Here is a 24,542-nt window from a genome sequence, read left to right on the forward strand (position 1 = left end):
GCTTAGTTATCTTTCCTCCCCAAATGGCTTCTGGTGTTAGAGCCACAGCTCTTACACATTCTTCTCTGACATAAGGTTCCTGGGGAGTCCCCTCACCTAGGCCTGCAGATATAGAAAATGTAGGATGTGGTTAGCAAGCTGGGAATTATTATCTGAAGCCCACCTGGTTCTTATTTGTGTTTATCTGGGCACCGGACAGGAAACACAGAATGAGTGATCTTTGTCTCCTCCTCCAGCTACGAGACCACCTCAAGTGAGGAGACCAGTGGTGAGGACAGCTCCCCGGAAGACTTGTCTGACAGTGAGGCTGAGAAGAAATGTGATGGCCCAGAGCATAGGCGGGGCAAGGAGGCCCACAGCACCTGCAAGGCCGGGCAGGGCATCCCTGAGGGCATCAGCAGCACAGGCCAGGAGAGTGGGCCTGGGGGAGACCTCCCCCATCCCAAGGCAGAGAGGTGAGTCAGAGAGTCAGAGGACTATGGATGGGGGGTACTTGATCCTTTCGGAAAGGGCAAGGGCACTTCTTTTATTCTATTATTTGTTCATCTGTTCATTCATCATTTTATCCATTCACCAGGATTTACCAAGTGTCTTGAACATGCCAGGAACAGACGTAACTCCTGCCTTCATGGGATATACTGTCATAGGCAAAGCTCTACATGTAAAGCTAACATCGTCCCAGTCCTGGAAATGTGAAGGACTTTACATGTACTATAATCCTTTTAATCATCCTTCAAAATAGAAATTACTATAATCCCCACTTTACAGATGTGGAAAAAAGGCTTACAGAAGTTAAACGACATGACCAGGCATGGCTTGTGACCCAGGTCACATACTTTTCTGCCTCTCACGTTGGGCATGTTGACATAACCCCATCTTTAAAAAAGATGCAGGGTCATGTCACATAACGAAGAGAAGTACTGTCTTTGAGGCTGGACACACTTGGATTCAAATCCCATATCTGCCACAGTGTCACTTTACACAAGGCACCTAACCTGTATTTGCTTCAGATCCCTCATCTGTAATATGTGGGTAACAGCCACCTGATAAGCTTGATCTGGGGACTGGATGAGAAAAAGTATGTAAAATGCCTAGCACAGTGCCTGCCACACAGCAGACTCTCAAGAAATAGTAGAAGGGTGCCTGGGTGGCTCAGTTGGTGAATCATCTGACTCTTGACTCAGCTCAGGTCTTGACCTGAGGGTCATGAGTTCAAGTGCCACATTAGGCCCCATCCTGGGCATGGAGCCTACTTCAAAAAAGGTGGGAGAGAAGAAATAGTAGAACAAGAATAGTAAATACAATTACCAACATCACCACCCTCAGCCAGGGGAGTGATGATCAGTGAATGGGAGCTGTCAAGCAGGTCCACAGGGCTGCTCCAACATGGCAGCCCTATAAAGACATGATGAGGGTAGAGCTTCCTGGTGACACCCAATGCCAGTAAGTCCCACTCCGAGTCTGTCTGCCCTTATACTAACACACTGAGAGCACCCCAGCTTAACTGATTTTCATGTTACTAACTCTACTAGCATTGATGGTATCTTTCATGAAAGAACAACCTGAAAAAAATTGCTGGTATGGATTGGTTCTTTGGATTTTTCAAGTCACTTAGGCAGAAACTGTTTTATCCGAAGTCAGGAAGACAGCCCTCCCTTTTCCTAGTGTATCAGGAATTACAGTTAGTCCCATGGCCCTGAGAATGCTTTGGTGATCCACCGCCACCTCCTGAAAACAGCAGGATGAAAAGGGCAGGGGATCCCTGGGTGGCTCAGTGGTTTGGCGCCTGCCTTTGGCCCAGGGCGTGATCCTGAAGTCCCGGGATCGAGTCCCACATCGGGCTCCCTGCATGGAGCCTGCTTCTCCCTCTGCCTGTGTCTCTGCCTCTGTGTGTGTGTGTGTGTGTGTGTGTGTGTGTGTGTGATGAATAAATGAATAAAATCTTGGGAAAAAAAGGGCAATGTGCTTGACTCACTCTTCAGAAGAGTTGAGAAGCCAAACTTCATTGTCAGGAGGCTGTATTCAGTGTAATGCTTCTTGCCTGGGAAGTCACTCAGTATGGGTGTTTCAGCGGCTGAGAAGCAAAAGTCAAGCTAGGGGACTACTTTCTTTCATATTAATAATATAAAGACTGACACACATATATATGTATATTTTTTTCTTCTTCAGATATAAACCCTCAGAAGAATTCATCAATGCATGCCGGGCATTGAGCCAACATCTGCCAGAAACTGGGGCCACCACTGAGCAGCTCTTGGTACTGTGATTTTTCATTGTCATGGAAGGATGTCCATACTGTTTAAGCTGTTAGTTCCAACCGGGTGACTCTGGTCCCCTGCCGAAGGCAGCAGTGTGGGTGTGCCTGGAATCCCTTTCCTATGGATGCCCTCATTTGCCCAAACCCTGCTGCCTAGGTGATGTGTTATATTGGGAGAGGCATCTGATGCATCTGCTCGAGTCCTTATGGAGTGTCGTCAGGCATTGCCCCTGAGTGTCCAGCATATAACTATGTGTGGCTTAAAAACAAACCAAACCGGGCATCTGGGTGGCTCAGTCGGTTAAGTGTCTGCTTTCAGCTCCGGGTCCTGGGATCCAGCCCCATGTCAGGCTCCCTGCTCATGGAGAGCCTGCTTCTCCCTCTCCCTCTGCCCCTCTCTCCTGCTCGTGTGCTGTCTCTCTCTCTAATAAATAAATAAAATATTTTAAAAGACAAGCAAACCCCCAAACCAAAACATGTGCGGCTTAGGTTCAAAATCACCTCACAATTGGAGAGAACTATGGGCAGAGTGAAGAGCATGTGGAACGGGAACCGTGGGTTCTAGTCCCAGGACCGGTTTTTGTGAGATACTGAGCTCATCATTTCACTGCTCAGAGCTTGTTTCCTCATTAAAAAAATGAAGGTGGGTGGTGGGCAGTGTGTCTTCATTACCCTCAAGTCCCGGTCTTTAATTCTGTGGTCTTTACTGTTTTTCTTGAAGCAAACTTATGGGTCAAGAGACCAAGAGCAAGAAAATACATCTCTTGCTCCGTAACACTTTCGTGGTCCGCCGAGAATTAAACATGCAGCCATGAGGTTTTACGTTTACTCAAGAGATACTGGCACAAACACACTTTCCCAAGTCTTGAGAGCCAACTGGTAGGCCCCGACATGTAATAGCCTGTAAGCATTTTTAAAGCCCATTTTGTTCTCCTTCATAGAAAGGCCTTAGGGGTAAAAACAATTGATTCAGCCCAACCCATTTTGATTATTTTATCTTAGCTGATTTGGCAAACCATTGTTCCCAGATTGTTAAAAAACCAGTAGGTGATATGAATGTTGATCGAAACTCCTGTTACTTAATCTTAAATGAATTACAGAACTAAACTGTACATTCCTTAATCTTAGGATCTTTCTCCAGATTCTCCTGAAGATTCGACAGGAAAGGGAGATATTCTGATATATAAAAAGTGCTTCAACCACAAAAGATCCCAGTGTTTCTGCCTAGAAAAGTGATAGAGGAGGAGTGTCTAGCTGGCCCAGTTACTGGTAGAGCATGCAACTCGATCTCAGGGTCGTGAGTTCCAGTCCCACATGGGGCGTAGAGTTTACTTAAAAATAAAGTTAAAATTAAAAAGAAAAAGCGATAAAGGATGTGCAAACCCATATTAGGAACAAAGTATCCCCTACCCCCAACCCACTTTAGAAACAAAGCAGGTTGTATAAGGACCTCACTCTGTAGAGCTGTGGAGGTTTAGGGACCCAGCCCTGTTTCATCTCCACTTTGTAGATGAGACAAGTAAGGTTCAAAAAGACTATATGACTTCCAAGGTCATACAGCTGAGCCAGGACTTAAGCCTGCCACATGGGTTTAGTGACTCCAAACCCAGTTCCTTTCCAGAATGAGTGTGGAATCACATCCCCATGGTTTCTTCTCCCGTTTAGATAAATAACTTAAACATGTTCTACTTTAAACATGTAGGTCATGTAACACACAGAACTGATGTCATTCTCTCTGGAACTCTCCTCATTCATGGTTCCAAAGGAGCTCCATACTGCAGATAGTGAGGTCCTGCCATGGGTAATGAAACCATTTTCTCTGAAGGTTCTAGCAAAGCTTAAAAGCCAAAAATAATTCAAGCACAGCTGTTTGGGTTTTATTTCTAGCATAAATTGGGCATGTTGTTTGTCTTAGCTTTCAGCATGAGTTTTTCCCATTAGTAAAATGTTGTGACTTGCTAGTTATGCCTATTAAAAATGCAAAAAAGTCCTGGTAGAGTCTGAGCTAAGGTCCACATGGGCCAGTTATATGTGCGCAAAAGACCGGACCTTGGTTTTATCCTGTGCAGACAGGGGTATGATCTAAACTTACAGTAGATTCACACTGTCACCTAGAAAAGTGCTTTGTCACTGGTTGTTTGCTCTCCCGGGTCTCACACGGCAGGTTGGGGGGTGGTGGTGGTCGGTAGCTGATCACATAGGTTCAAACCTCGCCCCCCCAGCTCTGATCCCTCCAGCAGTGAATCACACGGAGTAAGAGGCAGCTGAGGGGACGAAAGTGGAAGCAGCCACAGCTGACTTTTCCCAGTGGAAAGTAACAGCCCCGCCAGGGCACCCCAAGCCAGCTGACCTCCTGGAATTGAAATCTGTTGCTTTTCAGAGGCAGAGTTTGAACACCATCCGTCAAGAGTGGTTCCGTGTCTCCAGCCGGAAGTCGTCTAGCCCTGCTGTGGTGGCTGCCTACCTCCGTGGGGTCCAGCCCCACTCCCCACACTTCCTAAAGCTGCTGGTGAACTTGGCTGATGGCAACGGGAACACGGCCCTTCACTACAGCGTGTCCCACTCCAACTTCTCTGTCGTGAGGCTGCTGCTGGAGACAGGTCAGAAATGGTTGCAGCTGCTCAGTCTGGCTCCCTTCTCCAAGGGCAATTTTGGTACCAGCTTCCTTCCAGCATGGAGATTCTTCACTGTCCTGTGTTCCTCCTGTATTCTAGGAATGGACTAGACCACCGTGCCTTTGTTATGTCACTTATCCTTGACAACATTCTTGTGATGTAGGTGTTACTATCTTCGTGTTGCCGTGTGGGACATTACAAAGCCTAGGGGCGACGGTGCAGACTGAAGGCATGTCCAGGCCCAACGTCATCTGAGTTTAGGAAGGTTGCATGAGGAATACCTAGGAGGGTACCTATAAGAGATACAAAACCCCAAATGATCTCCACGGATGAGGTCCTCTGCTAAACGCTTGGCATATGAGATCTCATTTAATCCTCATAACTCCTGTTAATAGGGATAATCATCCCTGTTTTATAGATGATGTAAGCGATGCTCCAAAAAGTCAAGAGACTTTTGCATGATTCTGAGATCACACAATGACCCAGTGTGTTGCTGGGGTTTATTTACAGTTGATACCATTGGTTTGTTCTTCCTATTCCTGGCATCCAGAAATTGGAGCACATGCTAGATCTGTAACCCTTAGGAGGCCAGAGGAGGAGTTTAAACGGGCATCAGTAAGTCTGAATTCCAGATCCAACAGCTTTCCTCCAACTTGGATCTTTTTTTCCTTTTTTAGTATTTCATTTATTTATTCATGGGAGACATAGAGAGAGGTAGAGACACAGGCTCCGTCCATGCAGGGAGCCCGATGTGGGACTCGATCCCGGGTCTCCAGGATCACAACCTGGGCTGAAGGCAGCGCTAAACCGCTGAGCCACCTGGGCTGCCCCCAGCTTGGATCTTATCCACCCTGGCTTAAATGCCTCCTATGGCTTTCCCTTGCTCTACAAATGAAAGGCAGCTTCCTCAGCCTGGCCTTCAAAAATCCCGGTTGGCCTCACCCCTGCCTGCATTTGCTACCGCAGCCACCACCATACATCCTCCTTCCGTCCACTCGAGTCACATGGCCTCCCACACACCAAGCTCATTCCCTCCTTGGGACTTTTCTATATGAACCCTTTTTCCTGACACCCTTCTCATGCCTGGCACCTTCTCATCATTCCAGTTCTCCAAAATTCCCTTAAGCAGCCCTGAGGCTTTTTACCTGAATGGAAAGGCGATGTATCTAACAGCCTAAAATTCTTTCTGCTTTCCACATCATCAGAGGAAGATAAAGTCACAACTCTAACATCAAGCCAATTTCAGTTCTTCATGGATTCACGACACCACAAAAGGGGTAGCTCAATTGAGAAAGGCACAAAATTAAATGGAACATATCTCTGTGTTCTGTTCATGAAGAATCCAAAGACTGGAAATACAGAGCCTCATCTTTAAGTAGCCCAGATGTTCAGCCTGTTAGAAGTTCTCCAAGTGGGCCGGGCCAGGCCAGAGAACAGACTACCTAAGCTTTGGTTGTTACACATTTCTGTTGACTGAGAATCAGTTTGGTTCTCATCAACCCTAAAGTGACCTGGAAGCTTTCTGTTTAAAATATTGATAGAGCTAAATAGCCAAAAGCATCAAGTATGAAGGGGAGCGGGAGAATGGACTGAAGGTACCATTCCTTTCCTTCACTGTAGAAGGGTTGTTGAGAAAGGCATATGGGTCACGTTCTGAAACCTAGGCTCCCTTCCCACGCAATTGGGAAGCATCCAGAAAGCACATTACAAACCATAAGGGGCTACACAGAAGTGACTCATCATTACTGAGTATAGAGCCAGTGGGTACACCTCCACCACCGTAGTCTTTTGTGAACCATCCTTTTTTTTTTTTCCAGAACGCCACTGGGGAGGAGAAAGCTTGTGGAACTGGAGCATGCTCTGTCAAGAGCCTTTCCCCTCCCCTCCAGGGAGGGTTGGCTCACTCACTCCCTGGTGGCTGCTCAGAAGCATCTGCTGCGAAAGCCCTGGGTCCTCCACCCCTTCTCTGAGCCCTGGGGAGGATTCCAGTCCTTACTTACTGCGTTATAAGTGACGTTTCTGAAGAGAGTAGAGAGAACTGTAACCTGAAGATTGTTTACACATCTTAAAAGCAAACATAAAACAGTCATGAGGTAAAAATAAAAGTCAGTAACAAGGAAATACAGATATTCCCCTCTTCATCAGGGCAGAGCTGTGAGGCAATGTATGGAGTTCTATTCAGCTTTCATAGCCTAGCCGGTCATGACTGTGGTTAGAGTGATTTTTTTTTTTTTTTGTATCCACTGGCATGCCGGCATCACAGTGGTAGACTTCTAAAAAATTGTTTGAGGTGAGTTGGAGGGAATGTCAAACCAATAATGTTATTTTTTTTACCCAAGAACAGAACTTCTGTGTAGCCCAGACATTTTTTCATAAACCAGATTTGTTAACAACGAATACCTAAGTCTTCTTGAGCCAGTAGCAAGGATATAAAAACAAGAATACTATTCTGGACAATAATAGTGAAACAGTTAATGCTTACTGAGTGTTTACTATGTGCTAGGTACAGTTCTAAGTGCTTTCAATATATTAACTCATTAAATTTCACAGTAACCCCCTATTATTATTCCCATTTTACAGAAGAAATGCCAAGAAAGGCTAAATGACTTGATCTCCTGATATAGTATTTTTTATTGTCCAAAAGCAATACATACATTTTTCAGTTAAGCAAGAGGACGGGAAAGATTTTGTTTTCCACGTGGTACTGCCTGTAAGAGGTGGGTTTGTTTATACAGCAGATAATGGGCTGGTTATCTCCTATGTCACCTTTGGTGGAGAGGGATATGAATGCATATCCCCAGAGTTACAAAGCAGATATTTCTTGAGTTCTCAACTAATCCTTCATTTTAAAAATATGCTACTTTTCATTCTACTGTGTGTTATATATTCTTAATTGCTTTAATATAAAAATACATGAAGGCTCTTTCTCTTCCCTCTGGTTTTTAAATGAGATGGTTATTCCTGGAAGATTTCCTGTGTTTATCCTGTGGCATTTTTCCTGCTTCCTGGTACACTGCCAAACATATCTCTAGGCCTTTGGGAAAGACCTGAAAATGTAGCCATCAGCTTAAGAGTCACACACAACATAGAGTAAAACCTAAAATGCACAGCTGTAGGTGATTGTGGTCAGGTGAATGATGGGCTCTAGAGCCAGACAGACCTGTGTCCTGGTCTCATTTCACCTGCACCTGGGTGGCTTATGAAGCTTCACTGACCTTCAGTGTCCAGGACATGGCTTTATGAAATAGTCACGATCACTGTACCCCTTGGTCATCTCTGACTCTACGACCATGAACTCTTCTTGCTGGATAGCCTCAGAAAACTTGTAAAGAAAACTAGCCACTTTTTAAAGTCTGCTAAAAATGTCAACATAACCACCACTGGGAAAAGACTGCTCTGTACCTGGCCTTTTACCCAGCAGGCAGGGCCCTGTTGATCAGGCTAAAGTAGACTCTCACTTCTGCTCCCTTGGGAGCTGTTCCAGGGCCCACTGCTCCTCTTGCAGGTGTCTGCAATGTTGACCATCAGAACAAAGCTGGCTATACTGCCGTGATGATCACTCCCTTGGCTTCTGCAGAGACTGACGAAGACATGGCTGTCGTCTGGAAACTCTTAAGAGAAGGAAATGTGAACATCCAAGCTACTCAGGTAGGGTGTGTGAACATGATCCCCTCTTTAATAAATATGGGTACCTCTCAGTTTTATTCTGCCAGTGGGGTGAGAAATTTCATATAGATTTATGTAGAGTTTTTAGCCCAAGAAGGCTGAGCCCTCCAAAAGGCATCTGTCCAAAGCCTGTATGTTTGGTTTCCTCAAAAACTTCTGACATCCAGACAGGCTAGGACAGAGGTCAGTGAGCTTGTCTTCTATGTCCTGGTCTGCAACTGGGCAAAGTCCATCTGGATCTGACTTCTTGAACGAAGTGCTCCCATAGTTAGCGCTATAGTTAGCAGGAGATGGCATGTAAAGGCTGAAAAGCATTTGCTAGTGGTTGTGAAGGAAGTCCCTGCAGGTGACCCACCTCAATCATGAATTAGAAAACAGTTCAGAGGGTTGGCATGTCTCTGCTCAGCTTCTGGGCCCCCCTACGTGACAGCACAGAGTAGGGGTATGGTGCTTTGAGTTAGACAAGGCTCCATATGGAACAGAGGGAACTCCTCAAAAGACCACATACCCATCTTTGACCAATATGAAACAAGAGAGTGCATGCAACTCTCCTTTCCCCCCTAGAGTGATGAGAGATATAGCCTGTCAAGAAATGTGAAGGGCCTGAGATTGTACTCTACCTTAATGCTAACAAATTAGAATATACTAGTGTCATTCATGGATGCTGTACAAGACATGAAACTCCTGTCCCAGAGACAAAGGACAGTATATTATTCACAGCAAGAAGAGGAGCCACAGCATTGATATTTACACCAGTTCCCTGAGCCCCAATTCCCAATTCCCATAGGGCAGTGTGAGGAGGGTCAGATCCCTGTGCACAAAGTGGATTATATTACTGGAGAGGAACCCAGGGCACAGGGAACCTGAATCTTTTATACTGGGTATATCTGCCCTCTGTTTGGAAGAAGACCAATCTCTCTTTCTCTTCCAAGGCTGTTCACTGTACAAGCATCTTTAAAAAGACTGTCTAAAGTATTGTAGGATTTCACTTGTGTGGAATTTAAGAAACTAAACAGAGGAGCATAGGGGAAGGGAGGGGAAATAAGACAAGATGACATCAGAGAGGGAGACAAACCAAAAGAGACTCTTCTTCATAGGAAACAAACTGAGGGTTGCTGGAGTGGGAGGGGGAGGGGATAGGGTAACTGGGTGATGTACATTAAGAAGGGCACTGGGTATTAAATAAGACTGATGAATCACTACTTCTGAAACTAATAATATGCTGTATGTGAATTAATTGCATCTAAATAAATTTTTAGGGATGCCTGGGTGGCTCAGCGGTTTAGTGCCTGCCCTCGGCCCAGGGCACAATCCTGGAATCCCAGGATCAAGTCCCACATCAGGCTCCCTGCATGGAGCCTGCTTCTCCCTCTGCCTGTGTCTCTGTCTCTGTCTCTGTCTCGGTCTCTCTCTCTCTCTCTGTCTCTCATGAATAAATAAATAAATAAAATTTTAAAATAAATAAATACATAATTTTTTTTAAAAAAGTCCATCTAGAACAAGCCAGATAGTGCCTCACTCATTCACTCACTCACTCTGAGACCCCAAAAAGGGGCTCCCAACAATATATTTTACTCCCCTGTCCACCCCTCACAAAGTGACCACAGATAGCCTACCCAGATAGTCACTTTGCACACTTCATCTTTTTTTTTTTTTAAAGATTTTATTTATGCATGAGCGACATAGAGAGAGAGAGAGAGAGAGGCAGAGACACAGGCAGAGGGAGAAGCAGGCTCCATGCAGGGAGCCCGATGTGGGACTCGATCCCAGGATTCCAGGATCACACCCTGGGCTAAAGGTGGTGCTAAACCCCTGAGCCACCAGGGCTGCCCTGCACACTTCATCTAATGGCGATCTTATTGATGGCAGGAAACAGACATTTGTAGGTCACTTCTGTTTTTCAAAGTATTTTCACCTAGAGCTCCTACACCATCGGATTTAATAAAGCTGTTTTCATTTTAAATGTTAATTTTTTTTTCTAAATTGGCCCTCTTGCAAGAAAGGATGCTCACCAAAATCAAAATTAGTGCCTTTCAGTGCCCCTGCCTTTTTTTTCAATATGCCCACCCCTCATGCAGCAGAAGGACAGGGAAAGAATCTCAAGCAGGCTCCACACTCAGTGCAGAGCCTGATGCAGGGCTTGATCTCACAACCCTGAGATCATGACCTGAGCTGAAATCAAGAGTTGGATGTTTAACGGACTAAGCCACCCAGGCGCCCCATTCCTGTGACTTTTTTTTTTTTTAATAAAAGACAAACTGATGTTCTAGGAAGGTAAGGTTGAGGTTGCTAAAGGAGGCGGTGGGAATTCATAGCTGCCTCTGCTCCCTTCATCTCCCCCCAGGGCTTTTACATAAGAGGAGAGCAGTAGGTATCAGGTAAATAAGATTGAGTTGGGAGGCTGGGAGTCTCCCAGGCTAAGCAGTTTATTTCTTTTTGTATCTCCAGGATCAGCACAGCACCTGGCATGCAGCACTCTGTAAATAGCATTGAATTAGACTGTATTGAATTGCACCAGGAGGGAGGTGAGGAAGACAGGGGAAGTCAGGCAGAGGGGCAGATGAACATAGGTCATTTGGCTTTAATACCACTTGGAAAGTGGGGTCTCAATTGAACTCTCATGGTCTGGTTAGTCCAGTAGAGGAAGAACCATTACTTCAGGGCTGAATAAAAGCATTCCAAAAGGCAAACAGGCTTCTCTGGAAAGATCGGTCTATATTCCAGAGAAATAGAGAACCAGGACACCTAAGAATACACTCCCACATACCGAGTATTTGTCATACATGATCTCTCGTGCTCATAGCAATTAGGGCTAACGCATGCACAGCACTGGAGTCTCACAGCAACCCCAGAAGGCAGGTAACATTGCTAAGCATCCCCATTTTCCCAGATCAGGAAAAGTCATCGAGAGGTTAATTTGTCCAGATTCACATAGATAATAAGCAGCACAGCCAGGATTTTCCTGATTGCATACTCCCTTTCTTTTTTCTAAGCCCCAGCATTCTGGGCAGGGAAGCATAATCCATCAGTGACTGCAGATTGGCCCTTAATCAGTGAACAAACACATCAGCAACCATGTCCTCAGCACTTTTTACATGTAAGACACAGTGCTCAGAGCCACATGGGAGCTGAAAGGACAGAAAACAGAGTTGTTGCCTCATTCTCACAGCCTTAAAAAACCCTGAGCTGCCTGGAACACAGGAGAACCAGGAGGGCAAAATCTAATCAAGCTGTGTAAGAGAGCCATGTATATAAAAGGAAAATCTATGAGAAGTAATGGCCAATTTATAATCAGAAAAATGGTTACCACATACTTTTATATTTACATCCTTTATTTCACTTGATTCCCACAAGAGTCCTGTGAGGTGCACGGGCTAGATCATTTTTATAATAATTTTTAAGAAAAGAGAAAAACCAAGATTCGAGGAATACAAGTGACATGACCAGAGTCACACACTAGGAGAACAGCAGAACCAGGGCTTGGACTCCTTTTCTGACCCCAAGCCATTGCCACATGTGCTAATGACTACTGGCATGGCAAAAATGGTCAATGGTGGGGCACCTGGCTGGCTCAGTCTGAAGAGTATGAGACTCTTGGTCTCGGGTTTGTGAATTTGAGTCCCAAGCTCGGTGTAGACCTTACTTAAATAAAATAAAAAATTTTTAAAATGTTGGGGGCGCCTGGGTGGCTCAGTTGGTTAAGCATCTGCCTTTCGCTCATGTCATGTGTGACCCCAGAGTCCTGGGATCAAGCCCCGTGTGGGGGTCCCCGTTCAGTGAGGAGTATGCTTCTCCCTCTCCGGTTGCCCCTCCCCTCACTCATGCATGCTCTATCTTAAATAAATAAATTTAATTAATTAATTAAATAACTTAGAAAAAAATTTCAATGGCTATGGATTAGAAATGATCATAGGACCATGTAAGCAGAGATCTTGTCAAGACAAAGAGAGTTCTGGATATCACTAAACTGAAATCACCAGGAGTGTTCTGAGCAGACCAAGGCTTCCTGGAGGAAGTTAGTTAGGCTGGGCAGACAGTTGGAAGCCATGGTGCAGAAGCATTCAACCTTTTGTTTACTCTCTCTCATTCCACATTTACCAGCATGTACTCAGTGCCAGGCACTGGGAGACAGAGATGAAATGAAAAAGTCCCTGCCATCAAAACTTTCACAGTCCATAAGAAAGAGAGAGAGATTGGGCAGCCCAGGCGGCTCAGTGCCGCCTTCGGCCCAGGGCATGATCCTGGGGATCTGGGATCAAGTCCCACATCAGGCTCCCTGCCTGGAGGCTGCTTTTCCCTCTGCCTGTGTCTCTGCCTCTCTCTCTCTCTCTCTCTGTCTCTCATGAATAAATAAATAAAATCCTTAAAGAAAGAGAGAGAGAGCTTGACAGGTTGCAATACCAAGTGGTAAGCTGTGTTACCGATCCCGTGCCTGTGGGGTTAGCAGCGGGCTTGAGAGAGGATGTAGCATTTGACTAGTGTTTGGGAAGGGCAGAAGTTTGCTGGGTAGAGAAGGATGCATCCAACCCCAGCGGCAGAAGGAGATTCAGATCAACGTCATTTTCTGGAAAAGTCTTTGCCCCAGTCTGCCCAGGCTGGAGAGGGGATGCTCACCACGACCCTGTGCTCTGTGCGGCAGGGAGGCCAGACTGCGCTGATGCTGGGAGTCAGCCACGACAGGGAGGACATGGTCCAGGCGCTGCTGAGCTGCCAAGCAGATGTCAACGTGCAGGACCACGAGGGATCCTCAGCCCTCATGCTGGCCTGTCGCCATGGCAACGCCGACATGGTGCGGCTGCTCCTGGCACACCCGGCCTGCAACAGCAGCCTGACTGACAAGGTGAGACTTGCAAGCCATTAACAAGTAGGTGTTTCACTTCCCTTCTTGAAAAGTGGCTGGCCAGCCAGCAGAATTCAAGCGACAGAAGTGACCTCATAAAGCTGTTGTGGGATTTAAATGACATGTTCCATGGTAAATGCCAGGAGACCTGGGGCTGGAAAACTCCAAGCCATAACCTTTCGTACCATCCTGAAGGGAATGCACCCAGGCCTGGCCTTGGCCCTGAACCGCCTCTGGTCACAGCAATAACTGCATGTGGGTTTTGGAGCAGCAGCTTGGACAAGGAAGCTCTGCTGCCCATGGGGACTCCTTCATCCGTGAGGGAACCAAGTACAAACTATTTCCACATTCTGTCCATGACCCACTTTACGGGATGGCCCATTTCATCAAGCCAGCCTGCTCAAAGTTGCATTTCCAGACGTGTGCTTCTTAAGTAAGCCTCTTTGTCAGCTGATGGTGATGATGATGACGAGGATGATGGTGATGATGGCTACGGTGATGACAGTCATGATGGTGGCCGGCATGTACCCAGTGCTTGCTCAGTGCTGGGAGCAGTGACTGCGGATCATGTCATTACAGCCCCACAACAACTTCATGCGGTTGTCTCTGTTGATGCCACCCATTTGCTTTAAGGTAACAGTCACTGAATAATTATGTAACACTCCCTAAATCACACAGCTGGTGCAAGCCAGCTCCATCAGGCTCTTTAGAGTACTCTCAGGAGCCAGGCCCTTTCCATGCATTAGCTCACTAATCCTCTCAATAATCTAGTGATGGAGACACTTCCATCCCCATTTTTACATAGAAGCCTAGGGAGTTTATGTAGCTACCATAAGGTCACAAGCCGCTGGTTCTTGGAGCAAGGATTCAAGCCCAGGCCTGACTTCAGGGTCCTTAACATTAGTTGGCACTCCAGACTTCTCTACACTTTCTTAACATCCGTCGTCTGAAGGGAAAAAAGGCCTGGAGAGAGAAAGAGTCCCTTCCCTGCCCAAGGAAAGACCTTCTCACTGGGCCACATCTGAACCACCTAAGATTGTCCCATCATTGCTTCAGGCAGCACTGATGTGTGGGTCTCTCACACCACAACCAGGCAGCACGCACCCTGGACCACTGTCTTCAGTTTCCTTGAGCCCCAACTCTGCCCAAATCCATTTCTGAGATAAGAGCACAGACCCTCTGGAAATGCATGTGGGAATAGTGGTGGGTTGCTGGAAATAAGAACCTCCTGTTCCAAACATATGGTCAGACAAAGGATCTGTGTTCCTGAACTCCCTGCAGGGTTGCCCTGGGGCAGAAAGAGGCAGCTCCCCCCCCCCCCCCCGCCCCGCCTCCCCGCTTCTTTTCTGGAACAGGCCCAGAGTCCTCCTAGGAGTGACTGTTGCCCTGAGAAAGCCTGAAAGGGCAGGCCTGGGGGACAGGGAGTATGAACTTTAGAAATCACTGATTAGCTGGAATACCCAGGTAGTGAATCTGAGAGCATTTCCTGGATACCACTGTCCAGGTCTGTAGCAGGTAAGAGATAGTGCATGTCTGCTTTCAGGAGCTGCAGGGCTCTGTTGTCAGCTGGACAAATGGAGCGATTGCTAGAAGCATGGACTTGAAACACTCGTGAGTTGGAAACTGGGTTTAGTAACTGTGGTTCAGACAGGTCACCTAACCACTCTTAGCCTTTGTGGAGGGGAGGCGGGGCTGCTGCTAAACATCCTGCAATAAAGAATTATAGGCAATCTGACCCAATACATTCATAAGCTAAGGAACCCTGGCCTGGGCGAGTGCTGAAGGCCAGGCAGGATTAGACCACTGTCTCAGTCAGCGCTGGGAAGAGCTAGACCAGGGCTGAGGCCCAGGGCAGGGCTGGGATCCCAGGAGGGAGGAACAGGACAGCTACATACATGGTGGCGGAAGCTCATCATAGAAGACAGGGGATCAGGGGACACCCAGCACCACAGGGGTGCCCAGGGTGTCAGCAGCAGACCACCCCAATTGTGGCCCACTCACCTGCTGCCTGCTTGGGTCGGGGCTGACTCAGGATTCACACCCCAATTTCCCAAAGGGAACTTGGGTGGGACATGTCACAGGGACAATGAACTGCTGACAGGCCAAGTCCTGTTCCTCCAGCCTTAACCCTGGTCACCACATCATTCCAGTGTGCACCTTGCCTATGGAGACTCAGATGCAGGTTTGAATGACCTGATAATTTCTTTGGAAAACTCAGAGAGAATTCATGTCCTAAACTCGGTTTTTCTCAACCTACCAGTACTTAAAGGTTGATGTAAATGTGGAACCCCTAGAACCATCAGCAAGGCACTTTCTCTAGGCTTAGAAGGTAATCTGAGAAACTGGTCACCCAGCTTCTTGAGACTAGGAAGAGGAAGTGATGAAGACTGGGCTCTGGGGCTCACACTAAGAGGCCTCCAAAGTACCCATCACATTGAAAGCTTCCTAAGGCAGAGACTATACCTTGCACATTGGTCATTGAAAGACAACCCCACTACCACACACACACACACACACACACACACACACGTACACGTGTGTGCTGCCTGCCTGAGCCTCTCCCACTTCTTCAGGCCTTCAGTGTTCCCCAGCCACGACTTGCCAGGTGGGTTTCCCACTGGAGCTGCACACTATCACCTTGTTCCCAGGGCTCTGGCAGAGGCATTTGAGGGATACACCTTTCCCGGGTGGTCTCTCTGGCCACACTTTCTGAATGGAATGGGGCCCCCTACTCTCCAGGTCTGCAGGTTAGAAGCCCACAGATGCAGGCTGTCATCTCCAGAGGTGCCCTGCTCAAAGATGCATATGTCCCCTGAGGCTGGTCCATGGCTCTGTCCCATAATCATAGTAATCACAACATCTTCGGGTTCACCTCGAGCCTCAGGGTTGACAAAGGGCGGCAATGGAAACCAGAGTCCAGGGGGATAGGCCTACAAAAACCCAGCCCCCTCTCTTCAATCGAAACTATGCAGGCTGTTTCTAGAAGGCTCCTCTGCTTAAGATCTTTGCTTTATTCCACCCTGGCCCAACTTGGAGAATACTCCTTAGGAGTTCCTTTGCTCAGAATCTTCATGAACTTGGAATGATTATCTCTTTGTTATCATCCTGCATTCCCTCTTTCAACAATGCTTGCTGGGTGCCGACCAAGGGACAGGCAGTGGGCCAGGTGCTGGGATGTTATTGCTGGGCTGGCAGCCACAGGCCAGATCTAGCGTCTGACCTCATGGAGACCGAAATTTATCAATAGCTCCACAGACACCAATTTATAAATGCTGGTGAAAGGAAGATACAATCATGAGGCGTTTTCAGGGAAAGAAGCTCTTATGTTTTGTGAAGCCCATGCATATCCTTTGGGGTCCTGCTGAAACACCATTTCCTTCCTTTGCTTTCCCAACCCCAACACACACACACACACACACACACACACACAAACACCATCCTCTCCCTTGAGCTCAGTCTGTTCCTCTTCTGGCTTCTTTGGCTCTTTGCCATGCATTATAGTGATTTATAAGCATGTGGAGCCCCGATGGCAGCTGGACTCCATCCTGATGAAGACTGAAAAGCTTTCAGCTGAGTGTGAACACCTCCCACCTGCTTCTGTGGATTTTCACATTTTAGGAAGTAATTCCACTCATACACAATAGGGCAGAGAACAATTCAATGGGGACTTGGGTGCCCCCCAGCATATTAAATCCATGAATATTTATGAAGCAGAATATAAAAATACTAACTGGGCTACATAAAGGTCACAGATAGCCTCATATTGGGCTTTCACCTCCAAATGAGTTACCAAAAAAAAAAAAAAAAAAAGTGGTTTGGAGCTGTGGGATTTCAGAATTCGAGAATGGAATTGAAAAGACCATGGCTGCCATCACAGAGCACAGTGTCTGCTGCAGCAAGTTGGCCTTCCCCCTCACTCTTTGTAGAGAATGGCCTGTGTTGTTGGCTGGGAGGTCCTCTGAACACTGCTTCTTTAGGCCATGGGCCTGGCAGCTCCCTGCACTGCTGCAGCACTGTAAAAAGCACCGTGGTATCCTGCATCAGGTGTAAAAATGCGCATGTCCTTCTGTGCCCTAAATCCACTTCTAAGAGTTAGTCCTCAGGAAATAACTAGAAATGGGGAAGTGCTTTCTGTACTAAATCTATGATGATGAAGACCTGGAAACAATGTAAGTCTCCAAGAGAAGAGAAAATTCAGTAAGTTATGGAATATTACACAGCCAATTAGAAAAATTCTATGTTATGACGACTGTGTAAGAACAGGGAAAAAATCTTCTAGTGTGCCATGGTACGTGAAAAATAAAAGCAGATTCACAATTAATATATACTATCATTCCTCTTTTTATTTTTATTTTTTAATTTTTATTTATTTATGATAGTCACACACAGAGAGAGAGGCAGAGACATAGGCAGAGGGAGAAGCAGGCTCCATGCAGGGAGCCCGAAGTGGGATTCGATCCCGGGTCTCCAGGATTGCGCCCTGGGCCAAAGGCAGGCGCCAAACCGCTGCGCCACCCAGGGATCCCCCTCATTCCTCTTTTTAAAAACCAACAACAGATTTGCATAAGAGAAAAGACTAGAGGGAAACATACCAAAAGGCTAACTTTCGTTAAGGTCTGGGTAATGGAAAAATGGAAGAGTTATTCTTTTTCTTGTTTTCCAATTAAAAAAAAATTAAAAACCATGTGGGAAAAACCAACCAACCAGCCATGTGACACTTCTTTATTTCCATCGGTACAGATTTCCCAGAAGTGAATGTTGTTTCCATGGAAGGCGACCCATTTTTCATGATCCTCATGCCATTCCAATTTCCACCTCTCCTAGGGTTTCTAGATGCTTGGAATAGACGTCGATGCCCCATGCCCGCCCTGTACGTCCAACTCACCCTTCTCTGTGGCTGGAAGCAGACAGGATAAAATTTGTTTCTCTTTTTCTTTCTTCCCTGTAGGCTGGCCGAACAGCTCTGTCCATCGTTCTGAAATCACCCGCCCATGTGGAAATCGCAGGGCTTCTGCGGGCCCACGCAGAGCAGGGCAGGTCCCTGGGGCCCTAGGGGCTAAGGAAAAACTGGCAGCTGGAGACAAAAGGCTCCTTCTCTGCGCTCCTTAGCCCTTGGAGAGGGCATGGGTCACAGCCAGAGGGCCACCCTTCAAGAAAAGAAACGATGTCAAATATGCACATACATTCCTGTTATATAATTCTGCTCATTAGAACGCTTTGTAGTTTTTGCCTTAGGCCAAACCCCAAACTACGCAGGCTACAGAGCAGGGTATAAGGTGCAGAGTGCATCGGTGTTGTCTAAAAATCCCAAACATCTTCAGCCTTGAATTCCTTATGACTCTATCCTTTGTAGCACCATGTAGCAAGCACACAGGCAGGAGCACATTAGCAAAGCAATACTTTTTATGTGGAATTTTAAAGTGCACCATCTTTTTGTTTTGTAATCAGTTTCATGAATATTTTCCATTGAATATGCATGTCTAGAGAGGAATGGGCGGGGGGGTGGGGGGAGGTGGATTGAAGCAGCCACCCAGGCAATCATCCTCTAGAGGACCCTAGGAGAGTCACCACACAGCTGAAACTGAACAAACCACATCTGGGGCCTTTGTTTAGCTGGGGCTGATAGAAAAATCTTAAATTCAGGTAAAGTAGGAAGACCATATTGGCATCAATGCCAGATACACAGTCTTGGTCATTCCTGATTCATTAAGTGGCTCCAATTTGTGCCAGGGAAATTGGAATTAATCAGGAAATCCAATCCAGTAAAGCACACCAAGTGTATTTAGGCAGAGTCTCGTTATATCAGCTATTCTGAATCTATGAAAGAAATAAGTGGGAGCGAGCATCCTCTTGGGGATAGGTTGTTGTCATCCAGAAGCCACCACATTTCCTCTGTAGCCATATCTATGGCCTCATGGGAATCCTGGCTTCTTTCCCTTCAGCACCCTTGAGTGAGCTCTGAGCCCCCATGATGCTCTGAGGTTCCTGGTTGCAGAACCTGCCAACCTGAATGGCAGCAGGAGTGTGGGAGCTGGGCAGGGCAATGGCCCCGCTGGGCTGACTGCTCTCTCTGCCAGACAGTTCTTTCTTAAACTTCCATAATCCCAGGGGCTGATCTGTACATGGCTTTTATTCAGTAACTCACACAAGCCTATCTATGAATTTGTTCTTAAAGTCTCTTATGCAAAAAATTCTCTTTATATAAAAAGAAAAGGCATCAAAGTTTAGGGAGCCTTGCATTGGAAACTCAAAAGCTTGAGTTCTCATTTTGACTCCTTTGCCAATTTGCTTTGGTGCCTCTTAGGTGAGTCACGAAATCTCCGTGGGCCCTGGTTTCATCATCTCTAAGAAAGGAAATCATTATACAACCTACCTTCTGCAGGTGTTGTACAAGGAACAGCTGATAGAGATTTTGCAATCCAATTTGTAACCCATAAAGTCTGTCTGCAGAAACGGCGCAGCAAACTTCTGTACACTGTTGGGATTCATGAGAGTCTCAAAAGTCCCAGAGCAGGACCCTGACATGTGATGGTGTTGCTCAGAGGTAGAGAGAGTGGAGCAAATAATAAGCAAAAAATACTTTAAGTGGGTTTAGTTTGACCTCAAAGCACATTTTAAGAGCAAAAACCCACCTTAAAAAAATGTTCTAGCCCCGTGCTTCTCAAACTTTGATATGCATACAATCACTTGTAGATCTTGTTAGAATGCAGTAGGTCCGAGGGGAAAAGACCTGAGAGTCTACATTTCTAACCAGTTCTCAGGGGATGCTGATGTTCTTGGGCCACACCGCGCTTGGAGTAGCAAGGCTCTGGCCTGGCCTGTTTATATATTAAAATGCTGCCTCTCAGTCTTTTGTCTGAAGTTGTTTCTTTGCATTTCTGTAGTCTTGGTTCTTGGAATTTGCATTGTGGGTCTTATTCCCTATTGTAGTTCTGCAGACAGCAGTAGGGGGCCCGGGTGAGTCTATTTTTGCATCTCATGTTAGGGTGGCAACTTCATTTGGGTCACATTATCTTTTAATGATTTCATTTGAGTCCAGCTATCAAAAACAGCTTATTTACCAGAGAAGACAAGCTGGTTTGCCTAGGATTTGAGGCCACTGAGTCACTCTCAAAAAGGCTTTTTAATCCTTTCTCAGATTTTTAGTACGTTTCTTTTCATCTTGACTTAGGAATGAGAACACATGATCTCCTTATAACCATTCCATTCCATGGGAATGTCTGAGCCCAGAACATGGTGAGATTGAACAAGCATAGCCTGTTGCCCTGTCATTGTCTCTCAGCTCCAGTATTCATTCAACCAACAGCTATTGAAACTAGCCAGGTGCCTGACACTATTCCTGGTACTGACTTTTATTTCTGTATTTATTTAGTTTAGTCATTTCAACTTTATTATTTTTTTAAGATTTTATTCATTCATTTGAGAAAGAGAGGGAGAGGGAGGAGTGGGAGATGGAGCAGAGGGAGAAGAGAACAAGTAGGCTCCACACTGAGTGCAGAGCCCAATGTAGGGTTTGATCCCATGACCCCGAATCATGACCTGAGCCAAAACCAAGAGTCAGAAGCTTAACAGACTAAGCCATCCAGAGCCCTTCAACTTAGTTATCTTTTTGTTATTGAAGTATGAGTGACATACAATGTTTTATTAGTTTCAGGTATACAGTATATTAATTCTATACATTACTCAGTGTTCACCACAGTAAGTATAGTCACCATTTGTCACCATATGACATTATTACAATATTACCGACTATATTCCCTATGCTATATTTTCCATCTCCGTGACTTACTTATTTTTCACTCTAAGTTTGTACCTCTTAATCCCCTTATCTATTTTGTCCATCCCTCCTTAATATCATTCATCATCAGGGAAATGCCAGTCAAAGCCACAATGAGATATCAACTCACACCAGCCAACATGGTTAGTATCAAAAAGACAAGTGTTGACAAGTATATGGAGAAAAGGGAACCCTCAGGCTCTGTTGGTAAGAATGTAAATTGGTGCAGCCATGGTGGAAAGAGTATGCAGGATCCTCAGAAAGTTAAAAATAGAAATACTATATGATCCAGTAATTCCACTACTAGGTATTTTCCCAAAGAAAACAAAAACAGGGCAGCCCCAGTGGCTCAGTGGTTTAGTGCCACTTTCAGCCCAGGGCCTGATCCTGGAGACCCAGGATCGAGTCCCACATCGGGCTCCCTGCATGGAGCCTGCTTCTCCCTCTGCCTGTGTCTCTGCCTCTCTCTCTGTGTGTCTCTCATGAATAAATAAATAAAATCTTTTAAAAAAACCAAACAAAAACAAAAACAAAAACATTAACTCAAAAACAAATATGCACTGGCAGTGGCTTTAGTCACACCTAGAAAAACAGTGTCTAAGGTTACCATGATCCCAAACCCAGGCTTACCAAAAAGTTAAGCCAAGACACCACTGATTAATACATTTGTCAAGTGCCTGACAGCATGGCCTCCAGGCAACATAAATCAGGCTTACTGGGGAAGATCCTAAGCTCAGACTTGGAGAAAGGCCCACGGATATCTTAGCTTCCCTCACTGCGCTTCGTGGAGCTTACAAACTGCTTTTGGAAGACAGGATACATGTGCCAATAGCAAGGAATAAGACCAGGCAATATAGTTCATTCCATAAATATTTCTCCTTTTTTATATATTTTTTATTTTAGTAGGAGGGGGACAGAGAGAGAGAGGTTTTTAAAAAAGATTTTATTTATTCATGAGAGACACACAGAGAGAGGCAGAGACACAGGCAGAGGGAGAAATAGGCTCCCTTTGAGAATCCCGATGCGGGACTCAATCCCAGGACCCCAGGATCATGCCCTGAGCTGAAGGCAGGCGTTCAACCGCTGAACCACCCAGGCTGAGAGAGAGAGAGAGAGATCTTAAGCAGGCTCCACGCCCAGCACAGAGCCTGACTTAGAGCTCTATCTTACAACCCTAAAATCACAACCTGAGCTGAAATCAAGAGTTGGATGTTTAACCGACTGAGCCATCCACACGCCCCTTTCCATAAATATTTCTAGAGTGCCCACTGTGTGCAGGCACTGGGTCCACATTAGATACCACAGTTTCGGCTTCCACTTCACCATCTGCTTAGGAAAACAGAATAGTGAGAAGGGAGCCCGTAAGGCTACAGGGGTACCATAAGGGGTACCAGCGTGGGTCTTGGGAATTCAAGAAAGGCTTTCTTTTTTTTTTTTTTTTTAATTTTTATTTATTTATGATAGTCACAGAGAGATAGAGAGAGAGGCAGAGACACAGGCAGAGGGAGAAGCAGGCTCCATGCACCGGGAGCCCGACGTGGGATTCGATCCCGGGTCTCCAGGATCGCGCCCTGGGCCAAAGGCAGGCGCCAAACCGCTGCGCCACCCAGGGATCCCCAAGAAAGGCTTTCTAAAGGAAAAGGTATCTGACCTGAAAACTTAAAGATTAGTGGATGTTGCAAAAAAAAAAAGGGGGGGGGGAGAAGTGAGAGGTGAGGAGAGTCAAGAGTGCCAGGCAGAGAGCAGGATTGCCAAGGCTGAAAGATGGGACAGCAGGCATTTGGAGACCTTCCCTTGGTTCAGTAGGACTTCCATGTAGAGTGTGAGTGAGATGCTGGGATCAAAGGTAGATTCAGAAGAGATGAGACTGACAATACACAAGGACAGATAATAGCCTAAAGATGTTTTGTTCTGGGATGCCTGGGTGACTAAGCGGTTTGGCACCTGCCTTCAGCCTGGGGTGTGATCCTGGAGTCCGGGATGGAGTCCCTCGTCAGCCTCCCTACGTGGAGCCTGCTTCTCCCTCTGCCTGTGTCTCTGCCTCTCTCTCTCTCTCTCTCTCTGTGTCTCTTATGAATAAATAAAAATCTTAAAAAAAAAAAAAAGAGGTTTTGTTCCAAAGGCCGGCGAGCTAATGAGAAACAGATGGACAACCAAGAGATTGATTCATCTAACCCTCATTTAACACAGATTTACCAGGTATCTACTGTCACCCAAGTACTGTGCTTAGGGCTGGGGACATAGAGGTAAGCAAGTTAGCTACAGAACTGAGTTCTGCAGGAAAGAAAGACAAGCCAGTCATTCTGGTCCAGGATGATGTGTGTGGCAACTGGGAAAGTACAAGGTGCTATGGGGACACATGGGTGGGAGGAGACAGACATAGGCTGACGACTGTGCCATAGGATGAGTAATGGGCATCTGAATCGTGCTGTGGAGACTGCCTCTGCCAGAGCGAGTCAGGGAAGCCTCGCAGAGGAGGGGGCTTTTCTGCTAAGCCATAAGGACGTGTAGGAGTTTGCCCAGTCATGCTAGATAGAACAGCAGCCATAAAGATGTAGTGGATGAAAGAGCATGGCCTGTCTGCACAATGGAGAGAATTCTAGAATCACTCCAGTTTGGGTTACACTGTGGAGGAACCCAGACAGGAGGAGATTTGAGAAGGTCTGTAGACACATCTCACTTGTATGTTTGAGATTAGGAATTTCAACTTGAGCCTGTAGCTTGCGGGGGAATCACAGATTCCTTTACTCTCTTCAGAAAAATGTATGTATGTGCAGATTTTGCATTTAAGTTCAGGGATTCAGGGATCCCTGGGTGGCGCAGCGGTTTGGCGCCTGCCTTTGGCCCAGGGCGCAATCCTGGAGACCCGGGATCGAATCCCACATCGGGCTCCCTGCATGGAGCCTGCTTCTCCCTCTGCCTGTGTCTCTGCCTCTCTCTCTCTCCCTCTCTCTGTGTGTGTGTGTGTGACTATCATAAATAATAAAAAATTTATAAAAAAAAAAAAGTTCAGGGATTCAGAAGTCAGCAGTTAAAATCTCAGTGCTATAGGTAGTGGGGAGAGAATGAACACAGGGTGGGCTGGAGGGAGATTAGAGCCAAGAAGATCAGTTAGAAGGTTCTTGGTCGACGCTGGGTATGAAGCTGTGAAGGCCAAGTCCATGATGACATCAGTGGGGAGAAAGAATAGGGCCCTATGGGAAAGGCATCAGGAGTGGGAATGTGCTAGGATGTCCTGACCAACTGGATGGTAGACAGGGGTCAAAAATGAGTGACAGGAAAATGGTGGTATCGTCCCCAATATCGTCTCTTCCCTTCCTCCTTAGTAATAGAATCTTCAACTTGTAGCTGGACACATCATCACCGAGAATACTCTAACTCCCAGCC

General features: G+C 46.3%; 1 protein-coding gene across 7 annotated transcripts in view; it reads left to right on the forward strand.

Annotated features, from left to right (window-relative positions):
- The window catches only part of KANK4 (KN motif and ankyrin repeat domains 4), a 67,901-nt gene extending 47,676 nt beyond the window's left edge, over positions 1-20,225 (forward strand). For all 7 annotated transcript variants that reach the window (XM_041771919.1, XM_041771918.1, XM_041771917.1 and 4 more), the window contains 6 exons: positions 237-455; positions 2,170-2,257; positions 4,638-4,857; positions 8,378-8,520; positions 13,178-13,378; positions 18,327-20,225. In XM_041771919.1, coding sequence (XP_041627853.1) covers positions 237-455; positions 2,170-2,257; positions 4,638-4,857; positions 8,378-8,520; positions 13,178-13,378; positions 18,327-18,431 — 976 coding nt within the window. In that variant the 3' untranslated portion in view covers positions 18,432-20,225. The remainder of the gene's footprint in view (positions 1-236; positions 456-2,169; positions 2,258-4,637; positions 4,858-8,377; positions 8,521-13,177; positions 13,379-18,326) is intronic.
- Positions 20,226-24,542: the final 4,317 nt, after the last annotated feature.

This window comes from Vulpes lagopus, chromosome 10 (assembly GCF_018345385.1).
Source record: "Vulpes lagopus strain Blue_001 chromosome 10, ASM1834538v1, whole genome shotgun sequence".
Taxonomy (NCBI): domain Eukaryota; kingdom Metazoa; phylum Chordata; class Mammalia; order Carnivora; family Canidae; genus Vulpes; species Vulpes lagopus.